At 43.5% G+C, this 21,124-nt stretch overlaps 1 protein-coding gene across 5 annotated transcripts in view; it reads right to left on the bottom strand.

Moving 5' to 3' along the window:
- Positions 1-21,124, bottom strand: part of SORCS1 (sortilin related VPS10 domain containing receptor 1) — an 834,705-nt gene that overhangs the window by 34,635 nt on the left and 778,946 nt on the right. For 3 of the 5 annotated variants that reach the window (XM_040361650.1, XM_040361655.1, XM_040361651.1), the window contains one exon: positions 13,241-14,027. The exons of 1 other annotated variant lie outside the window; for it this stretch is intronic. In XM_040361650.1, coding sequence (XP_040217584.1) covers positions 13,963-14,027 — 65 coding nt within the window. In that variant the 3' untranslated portion in view covers positions 13,241-13,962. Of the gene's footprint in view, positions 1-13,240; positions 14,028-21,124 lie in introns of those variants that run through there. One more of the 5 variants, XM_040361654.1, reaches the window with a different exon arrangement.

The raw sequence follows: 21,124 nt of genomic DNA, 5'->3' as shown, positions 1-21,124 counted from the left end.
ACGAGTGACACATCACTGAACGCTGTTCCCAATGACAGGGACCTGTCACTAGGAAGAACAGGGAGATGTGTTTACACTGATATCTCCCTGTTCTTCAGCTCTGTGACCCGATTGCAGGACACCAGCAGACATCGAGTCCGCGGGTCCCGCGTGCACAGTCACAGATTTTGCAAAAGGGTTGCGAGTGCACCGGTGGCAGTGCGTGCGCGACCACGCGGCGGCAAATAAAAGGGGACTTACCTGTACACCCATTTACCCAGCCGTGCCATTCTGTCTACGTAAAAGGTTGTGCGGTGGTCCTTAAGCGGTTAAAGATCCATAGAAAGATGAAACTAGACACACATACGGTCCAAAGGTGCTTGGTAGACACGTTTCACACTGTCATGCTTACTTAAGAGTAAGCTTGACAGTGCAAAACGCGTCCACTGAGCACCTTTGAACTGTATGTGTGTCATTTTTGATCTTTTACAGATCTTCAATAAAGCTACTGGGGTAGATTCACAAAGGAGATTCGACGGCGTATCTCCAGATACGCCGTCGTATCTCTGAGTCTGGCCGGTCGTATCTATGCGCCTGATTCATAGAATCAGTTACGCATAGATTTCTATGGTCGTTTACGTTGTTTGCGTAAGTCGTCCGTGAATGGGGCTGGACGTAATTTCCGTTCACGTCGAAACCAATGACGTCCTTGCGGCGTACTTTGGAGCAATGCACACTGGGAAATTCAATCAATCACGTCGGGTCAGTGTTAATTTACATAACACACGCCCACCTCTTCACAATTTGAATTAGGCGGGCTTACGCCGGCCTATTTACGCTACGCCGCTGCAACTTTCTTTTGAGAATACGGCACTTGCCTGTAAAAGTTGCGGAGGCGTAACGTAAATAGGATACGTTACGCCCGCACAAACATACGGCATTCTACGTGAATCTACCCCACTGTTTTTATCCCCGGGACGTGACACCACGTTTCTTCTTTTCCATGTTTTGTTCTCACTGGCCACAGTCTGAAGGACAGTAAACTGGCCCATTGTTTAGAAAGTTTGGAGACCTCTGATGAAATCAAACACATGTTGAAGTAGTACAATAGGCTTAATATAGGATTCTTAAACACATGGTTGTCTTCTCCCATCAGGTGCATTACACTGACTGTGGCTGTGCTGTGCTGTGCTATACCCCCTGGTGTTGTCCATACCATATAATGAGCAAAGTCACCCTCCACTGACCCATTAAAGGATAACTCCACCGCTATAGATCGTGGATCGTGTAGTAACAGTTGGTCCTCACTGCATCATTGCCATGGAAAGACTGAACATGAGGTCCGGTCCTTCTCCATATATCACTTAATAATCAGAAAGACACATCACAGAACAAAACCTTAACCTCTGCAGCACAAGATTAAAACAGTAAGCTTACATAGGAACCCCCCTACAAGAGGTTGGAGTTGAAAACGCAAGTGTTGAGATCTTACCTCCAGAGTCTTAGAGAGTCAAAGATGTTATAGGTGATTCGACTAGGGTGACCACATTTCCAAACTACCATTCAGGGACACCCCCCCCTTCCCAAAAATCAGCTTGTGCTGTAACGAATCACAGCACAGTGATTGGACACAAGAGGCAGGATTTATGATTTCTCCAATCACAAGCAGGGGGCAGGGATTGTGCTCCTCCAGGCATTCCCAGCCAGGACAAGTAGTGTCAATGAGTAAAGCGGTGATGTGGCAGCCTTTTTTGGGGGCATCAGATTTGCCCGGGGAGTAACTGAGTCAGTTTCATTCAGGGACACTGTATTGTTCTGGAATAAAGGTGCCCGGGACAGACCTGCAAAATACGGGACTGTCCCCGGCAATCCGGGACATGTGGTCACCCTAGCTTCGACCCCTAGCTGCACTCAAACATCAAATTATTGGTCACCAAGGTCCCCCCTCCTGAGTGCCATGTCCTAATTCACCCGCTAAATCACATTTATAAAAAACACTGCCATGCATAATAAGCCTCTTTCATTACTCTTGACTATTAAACCATGGCAATGGAAGCACACGCAATAAAAAGGTTTTAATGTAATTCAGTGTAATTAATCCTGGGAATCTCAGTCATCTCATCATATTAATTTAAAAGTAGATTTCAGAGTAAATGAGCCCGCAGTAGAAACATTTAAGACAAATTTACAATTAAAATCGTTACTGCGTCTGAGTCGGCTAGACAGGTTTGCTGGCTTTCGATACATTGAAGCGAATGTCATGGGGGGGGGAAAAAAACATGCAATACTTTTCCGCTGTACATGTACATTTCTTTATATTTGATCCCTTTAAAGACCCTGAGGGAGGGTACAAAAAAAATACCAGTTGATTTGCCAGAAATGCACTCCGCACACAACTTTTTTTTTGTGGACTGACTTAGTGTCAGCCCTGCCCAGTGTCTTTTGCGAAACTATTCAACCATTTCCACTCACATATCTTAAAGGATCACTAAAAGGAAATGACTGTTTACAGGGTATAGAGACATAATAGTTAACTGATTCCTTAATTTTACTTAACTGTTCTCTTCGTTTCTCCCAATACCTCCTTCTCTCTAGCTCCCTCATCACCTCTTCCCATGCTCGCCTCCAGGAATTTTCCAGAGCCTCTCCAATCCTATGGATCTCCCTACCCCAATCTGTCCGATTATCTACTACTCTATTAGCTTTTAGATGATCCCTGAAAACCCTCCTCTTCCGAGAAGCCTATCCTATCCACACCTAACAACTTTATTTAAATTTTCTCCATCTGCTCATCCCCCACAGCTGTTACCTTTTGTTCCACTTGACCTTTCCTTCTAGACTGTAAGCTCTTACAAGCAGGGCCCACTGATGCCTCCTGTATTGTATTGAATTGTATTGTAACTGTACTGTTTGCGCTGCACATACTGTTGGAGCTATATAAACCCTGTATAATAATAATACGTGAAAATGTCCAAATTGGGCCCAAAGTGTAAATATTTTGTGTGACCACCATTATTTTCCAGCACTGCCTTAACCCTCTTAGGTATAGAGTTCACCAGAGCTTCACAGGTTGCCCCTGGAGTCCTCTTCCACTCCTCCATGACGACATCACAGAACTGGTGGATGTTAGAGACCTTGCGCTCCTCCACCTTCCATTTGAGGATGCCGCACAGATGCTCAATAGGGTTTAGGTCTGGAGACATGCTTGGCTAATCCATCACCTTTACCCTCAGCTTTTTTAGCAAGGTAGTGGTCGTATGAAGGTGTGTTTGGGGGCATTATCATGTTGGAATACTGCTCTGCGGCACAGTCTCCAAAAAGAGGGGATCATGCTCTGCTTCAGTATGTCACAGTACATGTTGGCATTCATGGTTCCCTCAATGAACTGTAGCTCCCCATGTGCACTCAACTTCTTTGGTCGACCATGGCGAGACCTGTTCTGAGTGGAACCTGTCCTGTTAAACCACTGTATGGTCTTGGCCACCGTTCTGCAGCTCAGGGTCTTGGCAATCTTCTTATAGCCTAGACCATCTTTATGTAGAGCAACCATTTTTTTTTTCAGATCCTCATAGAGTTCTTTGCCATGAGGTGCCATGTTGTTCTTCCAGTGATCAGTATGAGAGAGTGAGAGTGATAACACCAAATTTAACACACCTGATCCCCATTCACACCTGAGACGTTGTAACACTAACAAATCACATGACACACGGGGAGGAGAAATGTCTAATTGGACCCAATTTGGCAGCGGTTTAGTCAATTAATGGCTGTGTGTTGAGTTATTTTGAGGGGATAGCAAATTTACACTGTTATACAAGCTGTACACTCACTACTTTACATTACATATATATAGTGCCTTGAAAAAGTATTCATACCCCTTAAAATTTTCCACATTTTGTAATTTTACAACCAAAAACGTAAATGTATTTTATTGGTATTTTATGTAATAGACCAACACAAAGTGCCACATAATTGTGAGGTGGAAGGAAAATGATAAATGGTTTCCAAATTTCTTACAAATAAATATCTGAAAAGAGTAGCGTACATTTGTATTCAGCCCCCTTTACTCTGATACTCCCAACTAAAATCTAGTGTAACCAATTGCCTTCAGAAGTCACCTAATTAGTAAATAGAGTCCACCTGTGTGTAATTTGATCTCAGTATGAATTCAGCTGTCCTGTGAAGCCCTCAGAGGATTGTTAAAGAATCTTAATGAACAAACACCATCATGAAGGCCAAAGATCACATCAGACAGGTCAGGGATAAAGTTGTGGAGAAGTTTAAAGCAGGGTTAGGTTATAAAAAAAATATCCCAAGCTTTGAACATCTCACGGAGCTCTGTTCAATCCATCATCTGAAAATGGAAAGTATGGCACAACTGCAAACCTACCAAGACACAACCACCTAAACTGAGAGGCCGGGCAAGGAGAACATTAATCAGAAAAGCAGCCAAGAGGCTCATGGTAACTCTGGAGGAGCTGCAGAGATCCACAGCTCAGGTGGAAGAATCTGTCTACGGGAAACTATTAGTCATGCTCTCCACAAATCTGGCCCCTATGAAAAAGTGACAAGAAGAAAGCCATTGTTAAAAGAAAGCCATTAGAAGTTCCGTTTGAAGTTTGCAAGAAGCCATGTAGGGGACACACCAAACATGTGGAAGAAGGTGCTCTGGTCAGATGAGACCAAATTTTAACTTTTTGGCCTGAAAGCAAAATGCTATGTGTGGCAGAAAATTAACACTGTACATCACAATGAACACACAATCCCCACCATACAACATGGTGGTGGCAGTATCATGTTGTGAGGATGCTTTTTTTTTAGCAGGGACAGGGAAGGTGGTCAGAGTTAATGGGAAGATGGATAAAGCCAAATACAGTGCAATCTTAGAAGAAAACATGTTAAAGTCTGCAAAAGACTTAAGACTGGGGAGGAGGTTCACCTTCCAGCAGGACAATGACCCTAAACATACAGCCAGAGCTACAATGGAATGGTTTAGATCAAAACATATTCATGTGTTAGAATGGCCCAGTCAAAGTCCAGACCTAAATCCAATTGAGAATCTGTGGAAAGACTTGAAAATTGCTGTTTACAGACACTCTCCATCCAATCTGACAGAGCTTGAGTTATTTTGCAAAGAAAAATGGGCAAAAATGTCACTCTCTAGATGTGCAAAGCTGGTAGAGACATCCCCCAAAAAAGCTTGCAGCTGTAATTGCAGTGAAAGGAGGTTCTACAAAGTATTGAGGGGGGCTGAAAACAAATGTACACCACAGCTTTTTCACATATTTATTTGTAAAAATTGTTGAAAACCACTTATCACTTTCCTTCCACTTCACAATTATGTGCCACTTTGTGTTGGTTGATTACATAAAACCCCCAATATAATACATTTACATTTTTGATAGTGACATGACAACATGTGGAACATTTTTAGGGGTAGGAATACTTTTTCAAGGCACTGGATAGGTGTGTGTATATTTATTTATATATAAAAAAATAAATACTATGGGCCAGATTCACATACATGTAGAACGGCGCAGCGTATCAGAGATACACTATGCCGCTGTACCTTACCTGGCATTGTTTCGAATCCTCAGCGAGTTTGCGCCGTAAGTTACGGCAGCGTCATGTATTTCTGGCGGCGGATTTAAAATTGGGCGGGTTTCATTTAAATGAAGCGCGTCCCCGCGCCGAATGAAATGCGCATGCGTCGTCGCGAAATTTCCCACCGTGCATTGCGCTAAATGACGTCGCTAGGACGTCATTTTTTTAACTTAGACGTGAGTTACGTCCATCCCTATTCACGGACGACTTAAAGGAACACTAAAGGTTCATTTTTTTATTAGATCAATTGATTGCTGTAAGCTAGAGCATTTAAATATCACTTACCTCGTTTTTCCTTTTGACCTCCAAAATACAGTAATCCAGGTTTGAAAATGCCATTTCCTGTCTCTCCTCTTCTTGCTTTCCACCAGCATCTGAGCCGTTTTGCATGGTGGAAAGCAGGATGTGTTCACCCCCTCCCTATGACTACAGCCCTGCATAAAGATGCTCTCTTATCCCTCACAGGCATGGAGGCTAAGCCTAATGGGAACTGTAGTTCCCATTAGGCAGTGATGTAGCAAGAATGAATGCGCACCGCAAACCAGGAAGTCTGTGAGAATAACGATTCAGGAGTGCTGGAGATGAATAAAACGGCTCGATTTCAACAGGTATCAAACTAGTTATAATGCAAAACATTACTTTTTACTTTATCAGCTGCTGTCAGACTTTAATTTAAGAGGAAAATATATTTGTCTTTACAACCCCTTTAAGCAAAAAAAAAATTTCAAATTTCGACGCGGGAAAGACGGCCATACTTAACATGGCAAGTCTATGTATACGCCGCAAAATACCAGCTTTAACTATACGCCGGAAAAAGCCGACGTTAGAAAATGCGACGGCCGCGCGTACGTTCGCGGATCGTCGTAAATCGCTAATTTGCATACCCGACATTTAAAACAACGATACGACGCGGGAAATTTGAAAGTACACCAGCGTATCTACTTCGTCTGTGAATCTAGCCCTCTATATATATATATATATATATATATATATATATATATATATTGTGACAGGAAGTCAGGTAAATCTGCCGGGACATACATTTCTGCCTTGTTTAGACGATACACAGATTATTATCGGGCGTCGGCTACAAACATAGACAGAGGAAGGCTAGAGGCCTTTAGAAAACTTCAGCTGTTCAGAATAAAGCAATCAAGGCCTTTATAAGTAGCCAGAGGGTTACCACTTGATTGCTGCATCACTCCTAAGGCTGTGTGAGTAGGAGAGCAGTGCCTGATGAGGTGAGGAGACCATTGTTTTTTTGCTGTGTGATAACAAAACCAAAAGACTATTGTTTGCTGCATGAGCAGCACTGTCTATCCAGCGCTAGGCTGTGTTAGACTTCATAGATAGGTTCCTGTGTGGAAAGTAGACGCCCAGCGTGGCTAGGATTTATTTTATGTTTTGATTTTGTTTATGCTGTTTGGATACTTGCAATTGATTTCCAGCAAGATGGAAAAATAAACCAGAAACTTTGTTTTCAACCGTTTTTGATTGCCAGTCTGTATAAGTTCAGTGTGTGGTGAACCCATCCTAGGGGTCACACACCCCGCTACCGAGCTAACCCCTCACATATGGTGGAGAATGCGGGCAACTAAAGTGAACCCAAAATGGAGGAGATACTGAAACAGCTGGCTTTAGCAAATGCAAGTCAACAACAGACGAATGCAGCTTTGCAGCGGAGCATTGCAGAGCAACAACAGGCTCACCAAGAAAGCATGGCAGGCTTGGAACAGAGACACCAGCAGCAAATGGAGGCCATCGTGAAACAACTTCAGAAACAGCAGACCGAGGCTGGGAGTCAGGCCGGTAACGTACCGACTTTTCAGGTGCGACACTTATTGCCAAAGATGACTGCAGATGAGGACCCTGAGATGTTTCTGACCACGTTTGAGAGAGCAGCGGAAAGAGAGAATTGGCCTAAAGACCGGTGGGCTGGACTAGTGGCTCCCCTATTATCTGGAGAAGCCCAAAAGGCATATTTTGATTTGGAACTTGCAGACGCAAAGAACTATGATCGATTAAAAGAGGAAATATTGGCACGTTTTGGTGTAACTCTGGATGTCCGTGCCCAGCGGGTCCACAATTGGAGTTATCAGCAGAGGAAGCCACCTCGGTCACAGATGTATGATCTTATCCATTTGGCTAAGAAGTGGCTGCAGCCAGAAACTCTGTCGGGACCAAAAATTTTGGAGCGAGTAGTCATGGACAAATTTCTTAGGTCTCTTCCTAACACCCTGCAGAAATGGGTGAACCATGGTGGTCCGGATACTGCAGACAAACTTGTAGACCTGGTCGAAAGGTACCTAACAACGGAGAGTTTGTCCTCTTCCACCCGAGACACACAGACTTTTCACCCCAAGACCAGACCGTCCCCACCTATAGGTAAGACTGCATCAAGGGACGGGGGTGGAGAGAGGTACCAAGGAGCAACTAGAGGAACTATCGGGACTACTGCTAATGTTTGGCGAGAGCGGCCTGGAAGACCCATCCCACAGGAGAGGACCAGAAGGCTGATCTGTTACCGTTGCCATGAAGAGGGACATGTAGCAGCCGTTTGCCCAGCGGGTGATGAACCCATGCAATGTGACTTTCTTACCGAGAGACGACAGTCCCTTTTTGCAACCACATGCACTGCAGTAAAGGGAAATAAGAAACCGTTATATAGAATGTGCTTAGATGGTAAAAATGTTGTGGTATTGTTGGATTCAGGTAGCCTGGTCACCTTAGTGAAAAGTGACCTAGTGGTAGGAAAAACCTTACATCCGAGGAAAATGGCTGTAGTTTGTGTACATGGGGACACTCGAGAATATCCGGTGACTACCGTTTCCTTTGAAACCTCTCTCGGTAACTTGTGTCACCAGGTAGGTTTAGTTCCCAAACTGCCACATGACGCCATTGTGGGAAGGGATTTCCCAAAATTCTGGGAACTCTGGGACTGCCCAGATTCCTCAGTAGGTGGTTCTTCTGAGTCTGAACCATCTATTCCAGAAACCTCTAACTGTGAGGATTCTCCTGAGTTTCCATTCTCAGTATTAGCAGGGGAAACACCAGTCCCTAGGGAGGAGCCTGCCACCTCAGAAGAGGAACAGCGGCCGATAGGGTTTGATGACCTCGAGGTGCACAGAGAAAACTTTGTCACTGAGCAATTAAGGGACCCCACATTGATAAGAGCCCGAGAGAATGCAGTGAAGGTAGATGGGGAGTTAGTTAATCCTGACGAGAGGGTTGCCCTCCCTTACTTTATTATTGAAAGGGACCTGTTATATAGAGTGTCACAGAGGATAGATGACACCATTGAGCAACTGGTAGTGCCTAAACCGTACCGCAAGATGGTTTTGGAACTGGCCCATGGGCATATTCTTGGGGGACATTTGGGAGCGAAAAAAACCCGGGAGAGGATCACCCATAGGTTTTATTGGCCTGGGATCACTAAAGAAGTGGAATTGTACTGCTCTTCCTGTCCAGTGTGTCAGATTACTGCACCAATGCCACATTTCCGCAGTCCGTTGGTACCCCTGCTTATTATAGAGGTCCCTTTTGAGAGGATCGCCATGGACCTGGTTGGCCCCTTGTTGAAGTCCACTAGAGGGCACCAGCACATCTTGGTAATAATGGACTATGCCACCCGGTACCCAGAAGCGATTCCTCTCCAAAACACCTCTGCTAAAACAATTGCCAAAGAATTATTTCAGGTTTTCAGCCGTGTGGGTCTCCCTAAGGAAGTCCTAACTGACCAGGGCACCCCGTTTATGTCTAGGGTGACCAAAGAACTTTGTAAACTCCTGAAAGTGACCCAACTACGTACATCCGTATATCACCCTCAGACAGACGGGTTAGTGGAGAGGTTTAATAAAACCTTAAAACAAATGTTGAGGAGGGTGGTGGATAAAGACGGAAAGAATTGGGATTATCTGCTCCCTTATTTAATGTTTGCAATAAGAGAGGTTCCCCAATCGTCCACAGGGTTCTCTCCGTTTGAGCTACTGTATGGGAGGCACCCTCGGGGCCTACTGGACATTGCCAGGGAAACATGGGAGAGTGAGATTTCACCCCATCGAAGTGTGATTGAACATGTGGCCCAAATGCAGGACAGAATTGCCCAAGTGATGCCGATTGTGAAGGAACATATAGCCCAAGCCCAATTGGCTCAACAAAGGGTTTACAATCGTGGGGCCCAGGTCCGTTCCTTTGCACCTGGTGATAGGGTGTTGGTGTTGGTCCCCACGGTCGAGAGTAAATTCCTAGCCAAATGGCAGGGTCCATATGAAGTGTTGGAAAAAGTGGGAGTGGTGAATTATAAAATTAGCCAACCAGGAAGACGAAAACCTGAGCAGCTCTATCACGTGAACTTGCTGAAACCATGGAAGGATAGAGAGTCCTTGGTCGCTGAGACTGCCCGAGTTTATGCTCCATTTGACCGGACTGTCCCTGAAGTTGGTATAGCGGAGACTCTATCCAAAACGCAGAAACAGGAGGTTAAAGAATTTGTGCTCCGTAATAAGGAGAAGTTTTCAGACCTGCCAGGTTGGGTCTCTGGAGTTGAACATGACATTATCACCACCCCAGGGGATAAGGTCAAGTTGAAGCCCTATAGAATTCCAGAAGCCCGGCGAGAGGCAATTCGCCAGGAAGTAAAACAAATGCTTGAGCTGGGGGTGATAGAAGAGTCAAATAGTGATTGGTCAAGTCCCATTGTCTTAGTGCCCAAACCCGATGGAAATTGGCGGTTTTGTAATGACTTTCGCCGCCTTAATCAAATCACTAAGTTTGACACCTATCCCATGCCCCGCATAGATGAACTGATTGATCGCCTAGGCACTGCTCGGTACATGACAACGTTAGACCTTACCAAGGGTTATTGGCAAATTCCTCTCTCGAAGTCGGCCAGGGAAAAAACAGCATTTGTAACTCCAGACGGATCTTTCCAATATCGGAGAATGCCTTTTGGGTTACAAAATGCTCCCGCCACATTCCAACGCGTCATGGATAAGACCCTTCGGCCTCATCGAGCCTATGCTGCTGCATACCTCGATGACGTTGTCATTCACAGTGAGGATTGGGAATCACACTTGCCAAAAGTTCAGGCTGTGTTGGATTCCATCTGGAAAGCCGGATTTACAGCTAATCCAAAAAAATGTACCCTTGGGCTGGAAGAGGCGAAGTATCTGGGGTATACTATTGGAAGAGGTCTAATTAGGCCCCAAATAAACAAAGTTGAGGCTATTCAGGATTGGCCACGTCCCACCAACAAGAAACAGGTTCGTGCATTTTTGGGGATCGCGGGCTACTATCGCCGTTTTATCCCCCATTTTGCCTCACAGGCTGTTCCCCTGACCAATTTGACAAAGGGGAAGGAGTCTGTAATGACCAAATGGACTCCCGAAGCAGAAACGGCTTTTCAAGCTTTAAAACAGGCCTTATGTAGTCAGCCAGTTTTAAATTCGCCCGATTTCTCACGGAACTTTGTGGCTCAGACAGATGCGTCAAATGTGGGTTTAGGAGCTGTACTGTCTCAGGTTATCAAGGGGGAGGAACACCCTGTTATGTACCTCAGCCGAAAGTTGAAGGCCCATGAAGAGAATTATGCCACCATTGAGAAAGAATGTTTGGCGGTGAAATGGGCTTTGGATTCTCTCCGGTACTACCTTGTGGGTAGACAGTTTGAGCTGGTGACGGATCATGCCCCGTTGAAGTGGATGGCACAGAACAAAGAGACCAATAGGAGGATAAATAGGTGGTTCCTGGCCCTCCAAGAATTTAGTTTTGTGGTGACGCATCGTCCTGGTGCTGAAATGGGGAATGCAGATGGGTTGTCCCGAGTGCATGCCTGCCTAGCAACCTGTGTCCCAACCCTAGGGTTGAAACAAGAGGGGGGGTATGTGACAGGAAGTCAGGTAAATCTGTGGGTGTTGTCACTGCCGGGACATACATTTCTGCCTTGTTTAGACGATACACAGATTATTATCGGGCGTCGGCTACAAACATAGACAGAGGAAGGCTAGAGGCCTTTAGAAAACTTCAGCTGTTCAGAATAAAGCAATCAAGGCCTTTATAAGTAGCCAGAGGGTTACCACTTGATTGCTGCATCACTCCTAAGGCTGTGTGAGTAGGAGAGCAGTGCCTGATGAGGTGAGGAGACCATTGTTTTTTTGCTATGTGATAACAAAACCAAAAGACTATTGTTTGCTGCATGAGCAGCACTGTCTATCCAGTGCTAGGCTGTGTTAGACTTCATAGATAGGTTCCTGTGTGGAAGGTAGACGCCCAGCGTGGCTAGGATTTATTTTATGTTTTGATTTTGTTTATGCTGTTTGGATACTTGCAATTGATTTCCAGCAAGATGGAAAAATAAACCAGAAACTTTGTTTTCAACCGTTTTTGATTGCCAGTCTGTATAAGTTCAGTGTGTGGTGAACCCATCCTAGGGGTCACACACCCCGCTACCGAGCTAACCCCTCACAATATATATATACAGGTTTTTGTATTTTTTTTCGATTTTTTTATACATATTTGTATATTTTATACATATTTTATCATATCATATTTTTTTTCTACTATGGCAACCATGTAGCCAACTACCATCAAACTGTAGTCAGCGTTAATATACACTGTAACACCTGATAAGTCACAAAGAAAATACTGAATCTTTAATAAAGATTTATATCTTTTATTTATAAATGATTATATACAATTGTCTCCCCCCAGAGTGGTGATTAAACAAAGTACCACCAGATAAACTGGACAATATATGCAGATTAATCGCTGAAGAGGTGAACCCTTTTCAACAAGGGAGTGTTCAAAAAGGAACTATCCAAAACTTATATAGAACTTATATACAGGATATGCTAAACTAAACAGCCAATCAGATGAGAAATACTAAACATATATGTAAGGTCAGAACTTTTTTTTGTTTGTTTTAGATATATTGGGGAAGGGTTAAAACCCCATATCATATAATGTTCTGCTGCCTGTATCTAGCTGTTGAGATTTCCTGTTGCTTTCTGTCCTGAAGACGCCACCAGGAAATGAGAACACATTTCATTATAGTGACTTCCATTCCTTGAGAGTTGAGGCAGGAAGAGACTTTCATATCAGAGGTTTTTCCCTCACCTGTTGCTGGTCACAACTCCAAAAAAAGTCCAGTAGTCACCAAGACAAGTATAGAGAGAGGAACCTTTCAGTTAGGACAGCAGCAAAAGAAAATGATAGGTTTTCTAATTATTCCCAGTCCATCCAAAACAAAACAAAAAACAGTATTGCCTTTACATGCACTTTAAAGCTGAACTCCAAGATAAGCAAACAGTGACTATATACAGGAGGCATGTGTATTCTTATTTATATCTTGAGGGTCTATCTATAAAAATTCCAGTTGCAAATAATCCCCATAATGTGTCTAATATGTGTATTTCCTCTGATCATCAGCTCCCTCTATGGCCATAACGAGACATTTTTCTGAGTGCAGTATTTCAGGAAAATACCACATTATGGCCATTAGATGGAGCTAACAATTTTAGAATATACACATATTAGACCCATCAGGCGGATTAGACCCCTTGGTGTGCTTTGTGTATTTCTTCCAGATCTGTGCAGTAATCCAGTGTGAGACTTTTCCTGTAATAAAGACCACTCACTGCTACACTCTCTCCTTCTGTAGTGGGTGGAGTTTCTAGGCCCCACCCACAGCTATGTTCTCTGCACAGGCTATGTACAGCACAATGATGATGCAAATGCTACTTGTAATATCTGGGTTTGAAAAGACATTTGGTGCAAACAATGTCGATTTAAATATTTTGTGGCTATTGAGGAACATATGTAAAAAAAAAATTTGGGCTCGGAGTTCAGCTTTAAGAATGATATCACCGAATTCTCGCTCTCTGTGGATGCCACAAAAGATACCGTGGTGCTGCGTCAATTAGTACGCTTAAAGGTCTGCTTGCCTGAATAATGCATTTTCCATCTGGGTTGTAAAATAGATTCTTATTGCATGGAGCCAATGAAATTTACAATACATCATCCAGAAAAAAAAAAAAGAGTGATAGTTCCCATTGAATCCCATCTATGTACACACCTTGTTAAACTACCAGTGAGGTTTAACCTAGGGAAACGCTAAAAACAAACAAAAAAAAAAAACATTTAACCCCTTCAGAACTACAGGGACGAGCAACACGTTGCGAAGCCTCTCGGTCAGTGAAAGGGTTAAAGCATGCACATGTCATTTAATCGAGTCGTTTTACAAACACGAGTGAGTTTAAAACAAGGTAGACGTGTCCAAATTCTCCTTCCTCGTCTTCGTATTCTTCTTTAGGCTTAAAGCTTAAAAACCTCGGGATTGATCAAAGATTGGGCACAGTCCGAAAATTGCCGTTGGGCGGGTCCCCTTCACACATTTACATACGTTGGATTCTCGTTTGTGCTCTGAGTTTCAGCAACCGTGGAAATACTTCCTAGGAAAATTAGAAGAATGCATTAAACCTGAAGCTTCTTCAGGAGGCTTCCCACCCAAACCAGCGTCTACCGCGGGGATTTCATAAAATATTGCTGGGTTGTCTTTCCACGCACGTAAAGTGATCAGCATGGGTTTGATTTGAACTAAAGTCAGTAGCAAGCTGTCAATCCTGCCAAATCCAATCAGCCACCGCCAGAGCATCCTCTGCCCTACACCTGCATGTAATAATGAAATGGGGACGCTTGTGACATTAGTGACCTAATATGGCTAAATGGCCATATTGGGTCAATGATGTCACAAACATCCCCACCCCACATGTAAAAAAGGGGCAGGGAAAAACTCTGTTTCTGGACAATACACTAACAGTATAGCACCACATCCCTGTATTTGTAATTTGTATTTTGGAGATTTGTGTGATTTTTTTGGGTGCATTTTAAATCAGTAGAAAAAATGCATTAAAAAGTGTAAATTTTATTAATACACAAATGACTGTGTGACTTGTATAGCGCTGCACATATGAACTGAATCACCTCTAGGCGCTTTTTGCAGGCAGTGTGTTCCTGGCTGGTGCGGTCATTTACCCCGTAGGAGCTCGACACGCTTGGGACACACAGTCGTACACACTTATATACATATATACTGGGCCAATTTGGACAGGATCCAATTAACCTACCAGCATGTCGTTGGAATGTAGGAGAAAACTGGAGTACCCGGAGGAAACCCACGCAGACACAGGGAGAACATGCAAACTCCAGGCAGATGGTGAAAGTGCTAATCATTACACCACGGTGCTGCCCATAAAATACATAAAAACAATGCAGTTGCATTAGAAAATACTCATACAGTACAGTCCTAAAGTTTCAGCATGATGGTGTGGTTTCCAACATGTTTTGCCCTGAAATGGGGCTTCCTCTGGGACGCTATCCAAATGAATATCAGAGCCTTCCCAAAATGTATTACAATTGATAATGGTTCAGGGGGTCAAGCAGACACCATAAGATCAAAGACTCAGGCCCTCGTACACATGACCATTTTTCTGGACAAAATCCATCAAGAAACTTGGTGGCAAAGCTTTTTTGCAGAGGAAAATGGTCGTGTGTATGTTTTTCGTCGAGAAAACTGTCGTGCTTCTCGACGAGAAAAAAAGAGAACAAGGAGTCTCAATGTCCTCATCGTGTTTCTCGTCGGGCTGGTTTACAACGAGAAACACGTTCGTGTGCATGCTTAGAAACCCGCGCATGCTCAGAATAAAGTATGAGACGGGAGCGCACTTTCGGTAAAAGTAGCATTCGTAATGGAGATAGCACATTTGTCACGCTGTAACAGACTGAAAAGCGTGAATCGTCTCTTACCAAACTTTTACTAACACGCAGTAACATGAGATTAGCAAAAGCAGCCCCAAGGGTTGTGCCAGTGGAATCGAACTTCCCCTTTATAGGGCCGTTGTACGTGTTGTACGTCACCGCGTTTGATAACGACAAGATTTTTTCTTGACAGTGTGTGCGCAAAGAAAGCTTGACAAGATTCTCGACAAGCCTGACAAGGAACTCGTCAAGGAAAACTATGTTTCTTTTACGATGAGTTTCTTAGTCGTGTGTACGAGGCCTCAGACTGCAGGCAATCACAGGAGGCATGAAAGGACCAGAGAGTCTAGTTTGCAAAAATGGTGAACACGAGGATGAGAAACTATTATTTGGGGACAATCAGCACATGATCTGATGTCCCTCCTAGTGGTTTCCAGAGAGACCACAAGAAGAGACATACACTCCCTACCGGACCTCACATTATGTGCTGAGTGTCCCCAAATAGGGGTTTCTCATCCTCGTGTTCACCTTTTTTTTTTTGCCAACTAGACTGGTCCTTTCATGCCTCCTGTGATTGTCTGGTCTTTGGTCTTATGGTGTCTGTTTGACCCCCTGAAACCATTATCAATTGCAATATATTTTGGGAAGGCTCTGATATTCATTTGGGCAGCATCCCCTGAGGAAGCCCCATTTCAGGGCGAGACATGTTGGGAACCACACCACCGTGCTGTACCTTTAAGGACTGTACTGCATGAGTCTTTTCTAATGTAACTGCTTTGTTTTTATGTAATAATACAATTTACACTTTTTGATAATTTTTTTCTATTGATTTAATATGCACCCATGCCATGTGACCATATTAAGTCAATTATGTCATGAGCATTCCCACCATGAAGCTGCTCATAAAAAAGTGTGGATGTTTGTAACATCATTGACCTAAAATTACCGCATGGCCATATTTGGTCCATGACATTGTCCAAATGTGGCCATATTAAATCAATGATGTTACGAGCATTCCAACCCTGCAGCTGTACGTACCAAAGGGTCTGGGAAGCTTGGGACATGATTGACACAATCTGGTCACATGGCCATATGTGGTCAATGACATTGTCAAAATATGGCCATGTGGCCATATTGGGTCAATGATGTCACCACCAACCCCACCCCATATATAACAATGTGGCAGGGAAGTTTGTGACATCATTGACCTAATATGGCTAAATGGCTATGTTTGGTCAATGGCATTGTCCAAACATAGCCACATGGCCATAATGGAAAAAGTATGTCATGACCATCCCCATCCTGCAGCTCTACCCCCCGAAGGGTCAGAGAAGCGTGTCACATGATTGACATAATCTGGCAACATGATCATATTTGGTCAATAACAATGTCCAAATGTTGCCATCTGGCCATATTTGGTCATTGATGTCACGAACATTCCTTTCCAACAGCCATAAATAACAAAGGGCCTGGAAAGCTTCTGGCATCATTGTCCTAATATAGCCTCATAACCATATTTGGCCAATGACAATGTCCAAAATTTACCATCTCACCATATCAGGTCATTGATGTCACCAACATCCCCATCCAACAGCCACACATAACAAAAAGCCAAGGAAGCTTCTGACATCATTGTCCTAATATGGCCACATGACCATATTTGGTCAAAGACATTGTCCAAGTATGGCCATCTGGCCATATTTGGTCAATGCTGTCATGAGCATCCCCGCCCTGCAGCTGCACATAACAAAAAGACGGGGAAGCTGGTGACATCAGTGACCTAATATGACCACATGGCCATATTAAGTCAATGATGTCATATGCATCCCCACCCTGCAATCAATACCCTAATATGGCCTCATGAACATATTTGTTCAATGCTATTGTCCAAATATGGCCATGTAGCCATATTAAGTGAATGATGTCATTAATATTCCCACACTTCTGTTACATGCAGCTGTGGGAAAGAGAATGCCCTAGCAGAGGTTGATTGGGTGCTGATTTGGCAGCAGTGACAGCTTGTTTCTGGACCATGCCCATGCATATAATTGTGCACATTATGGGCAACAATTAGCCGCATTGATGATTAGAACTGACAACGAATATGACAGTGTATCTAAAACCAAGTACAAAAAGCCTTGACAGTTATTAGATGTGGCCGCTGCATTTGTTTTCTTTTTTCAGACTAAGACAATTTTCATTAAGTACAGAAAACTGTTGGTCCTGCTAGAAATGTAGTGTTCCTGTGAGCTGAACTGAACCCTTTAATAGTCATCCCAAGTATATTTTGTTGACTACAGAACACCATCCTTATATATTGTTGATGAGGACAGGGTATAAAAGTTTGTAGTCCAAATCAGGATGATAAAGCTGCACCTATAGAACAGTAAGTGAATGTTGTCAACCTAGAACAGGAAGTGTGTTACTGGAAGGTTTACCCAGTAAAAATAAATGGAAAACACCTAAAAATAGGGATACGTAATACAGCCACCACATCTAAACGCTTGTAAGCAGCACTATACTACAATTTTGTGGGTTTAGATACACTTTGAATTATAAAATTGCAAATATTAGATCAATGTGCATTTGTTACACTTATTGAATCCATCAAATATTTATTAAATCCCACAGCTGGTCTTTAAGGGTCAGTCCACCCAAAGCTGATATTTCAGGGTATGGTAAATGCTGACGAGTTAAACCCCTTGACTGCCTCCTTTGTATCACAGGGACTCTCTTATTGAGATCCTCCTGGTGAGCATCCCTGCATTTAGCTCCTAGATCAACCTACCCACTGTGCCAATTATGAGGGAACTCCACTATCACTACACTGAGTACCTGGGTCTGCACAACTGCTGTGCCCATTGTGAGGCATTACTGAAATCCCTGAATTGAGTTTGTGGGTCTATACTCATGATGTGCCCATTATGCGGGTCCCTCACCATCCCTGTGCCGAATTCCCAGATCTGTAAACCTGCTGTGCCCATTATGAGTCATTTCCACCATCACTGCATTGATGACAGGACGAGCTGGGATGCATAAAGGTTGACAGGAACACCAAAAATTCCCAGGTTGGTGAGAGTTGGGAAGATAAGGGAGATCTCACTTTTGAAGTACCCAAGAGCTTTAAGAAGCCTGGGGATGATTCAGCCCAACAGGTTCCACCTATACCTAAAATATCAGTTTGGGAGAACCGACCATTACAAATTTCAAGCTTACAGTCAGATCTAGTAGAAACGAGAGCAGATAGAAGGATCACATAGACATGACAAATAACACACAAAGAACAGGGACATTTTGAAGAGAAGGGTAAGAGGTTCTTTATGTTGTCTTGATTTGACTTCCTCTCCATAAATCTGGAAAGAGTCCATTTTGTTTTGCCATTTTGTTTGACCGTACTGCACTTAATGTGACTTTTATTAGGGTGATGCTAGATATAATTAGAAGTGCTAATACATGAAAAGTACCAATACATATGAGAACCATTTAAGCCTTGGTTGAACCCCTTCCCACCAACTGTACCCTGTTTCAAATTGATAGCCGATAGGACAGAATCCTGATCTTTTGATCACTGTGACAGCCAATCTAAGTGCTGCATGATATACAGTATATTGAATATATTGAATTATCCTTTTCATGCTCAATTGCATGCACCAAGACTACTCTCGTTTCATCGCTAAGGTTCAGCATAACAGTAGATTGCCCTTTACTAAAAAAAAAATCTCAAAATTGTTTATGTAACTTTTTTGTGTCCTGTTATTCTTCCTATCCTCCACTAAGTCTAACCTCTTCCTAAATGCATAAATACCTCAAACTCTGTTACCTTCTCGAAAATCCTCTGTGCATGACTCCTGCACATTAGCTTCTGATAGACTTTTATGGGGTCATCTCCCAATGTACTCTGACCTCAGATCACGGCCCCATAGAAGTCAACAGGGGTTTTCTGCATGGGCGGTGTGCATCCTGGAAAAATAATGGTGGGCTAGTTTGGATTAGCCCGAGGGGCTAAAAAAGACACTTTGCTTAAAAGAGTACATATTCTTTTAAGTACACTCTATGGCCAAAAGTTTGTGGTCACCTGACCATTACACCTGTATGAGATTGTTGGACATCATGGTCCAGAACCATAGTCGGAGTTGGCCTCCTTATTACATCTATAGCAGCTCCCACTCTTCTGGGAAGGCTTTCCACAGGATTTTGGAGTGAGTCTGTGGGAATGTTTACCCATTCAACCAAAAGAACATTTGTGAGGTCAGGTACAGATATTGGATGAGAAAACCTGATTTACAATATTCATTCCAATTTATCCCAAAGATCTCCGGTATGATTGAGGTGCAGAACACCTGCATTCCTCCACACCAAACTGGTCAAACCATGTCTTTATGGAGCTGGCTTTGTACAATGGGGCACAGTAATGTTGGAGCAGAAAGGGGCCTTCACCAAACCGTTGTCACAGGATTGTCTAACATGTCTTAGCATTACTAGGACCATTGACTGGTAACATCTTAAAGCGGAGGTCCGGCGGTAAAAAATAAATAATTAAAAGTCAGCAGCTACAAACACTTTAATAAACACACTTACCTCTCCAGGTTGCCCATTATGGCGGCCACCCGAGGCAGATCCGTCCCTTGAACCGGGTCCCGGCGCCACCATCCTCACTAAGGGAAACAGGCAGTGAAGCCTTACGGCTTCACTGCCCGTTTCCTACTGTGCATGTGCGAGTCGCGCGCCTATTTGTGAATGGGAACATCGTCCTGTGTGTCCCAGAAGGCAGCGTGCCTCCATTTCCCAGGAGGAGGAGAACACAGAACCTCATCACGGAAGAGATAGAGGCAGATTAGGACGATCTGCCCAGTAACAGCCATTTCTGGTAAGTATAAATTATTATTTTATTTTAGCCTTTTTAGCTTTTTTTTTTTTGGTGGACCTCCACTTTAATTTAGTAATTTGCAAAGAGGGACACATATGTATAGTGTATATCTAAAGCCAAGTTTTAGATATAGTGGAAAAAAGGGTTACCATGCCAGATTTTTTTTCCGTTGCCTGCATTTCTCTGGGGAGATTTCAGTTCCTGTCGTGTAGACGTCTGATCTGATGACCCTTGTCTTTTAGGGTAATTTTCCAACTTTGAAGAGTTTTTCTTTCACTTCCTGCTAGGTCCCCAGGACTGAAATCAATGGGACACAGACATAAAAGACCTAAACTGACAGGGATTTTAACTACTACTATGTGGGAGTAGAAAATGCCCCAGTGTCAGTTCGAGTAACCAATGTCCCATCATTGTTTTTAGTGGGAAGAATAGTGCCTCGTTGGTATCAGTGGGGGGAATATTGTCCTTCTGTTGGTGCCAGTGGGATAAATGGTGGTGCATCATTTTTGCATTCTTTACCAGTGAAAGTAATAGTGCCCCAAGGGCCATATGAAGGCAGGCAAAAGGCCACATCTGGCCTCTGGGCCATAGTTTGGAGACCACTGCTCTATACCCTATAGACTATAAAGGATACGCTATTTCAGTGGTGTACCATACTGGGCGCAGGGGCGCTGCCCACATAATCCATACACCCGGCCCCTAATCTGCATGCAGGGCGCCGGACACATAGTTTCCAATGTTTTTTTTTTTTTTTAGACGCACGTGATTAGAGCCTGAGGTTTGAATTGCCTTCAAAAAAGGGTGGGCTTGGGGTGCCCTGAGCACACCTAGTTGCGTGAGAATTAAGCAAATTAATATTCACTATTGTCTGCCTGAATATCCTCCTGGCCAATCAGGAAGCAGGTCTTTACAACAGATTGGCTG

This window comes from Rana temporaria, chromosome 8, assembly GCF_905171775.1.
Source record: "Rana temporaria chromosome 8, aRanTem1.1, whole genome shotgun sequence".
In the NCBI taxonomy this organism is placed as follows: Eukaryota; Metazoa; Chordata; class Amphibia; order Anura; family Ranidae; genus Rana; species Rana temporaria.
The sequence above is the reverse complement of the archived record's forward strand: the minus strand, read 5'-3'. Positions and strand labels throughout refer to the sequence as shown.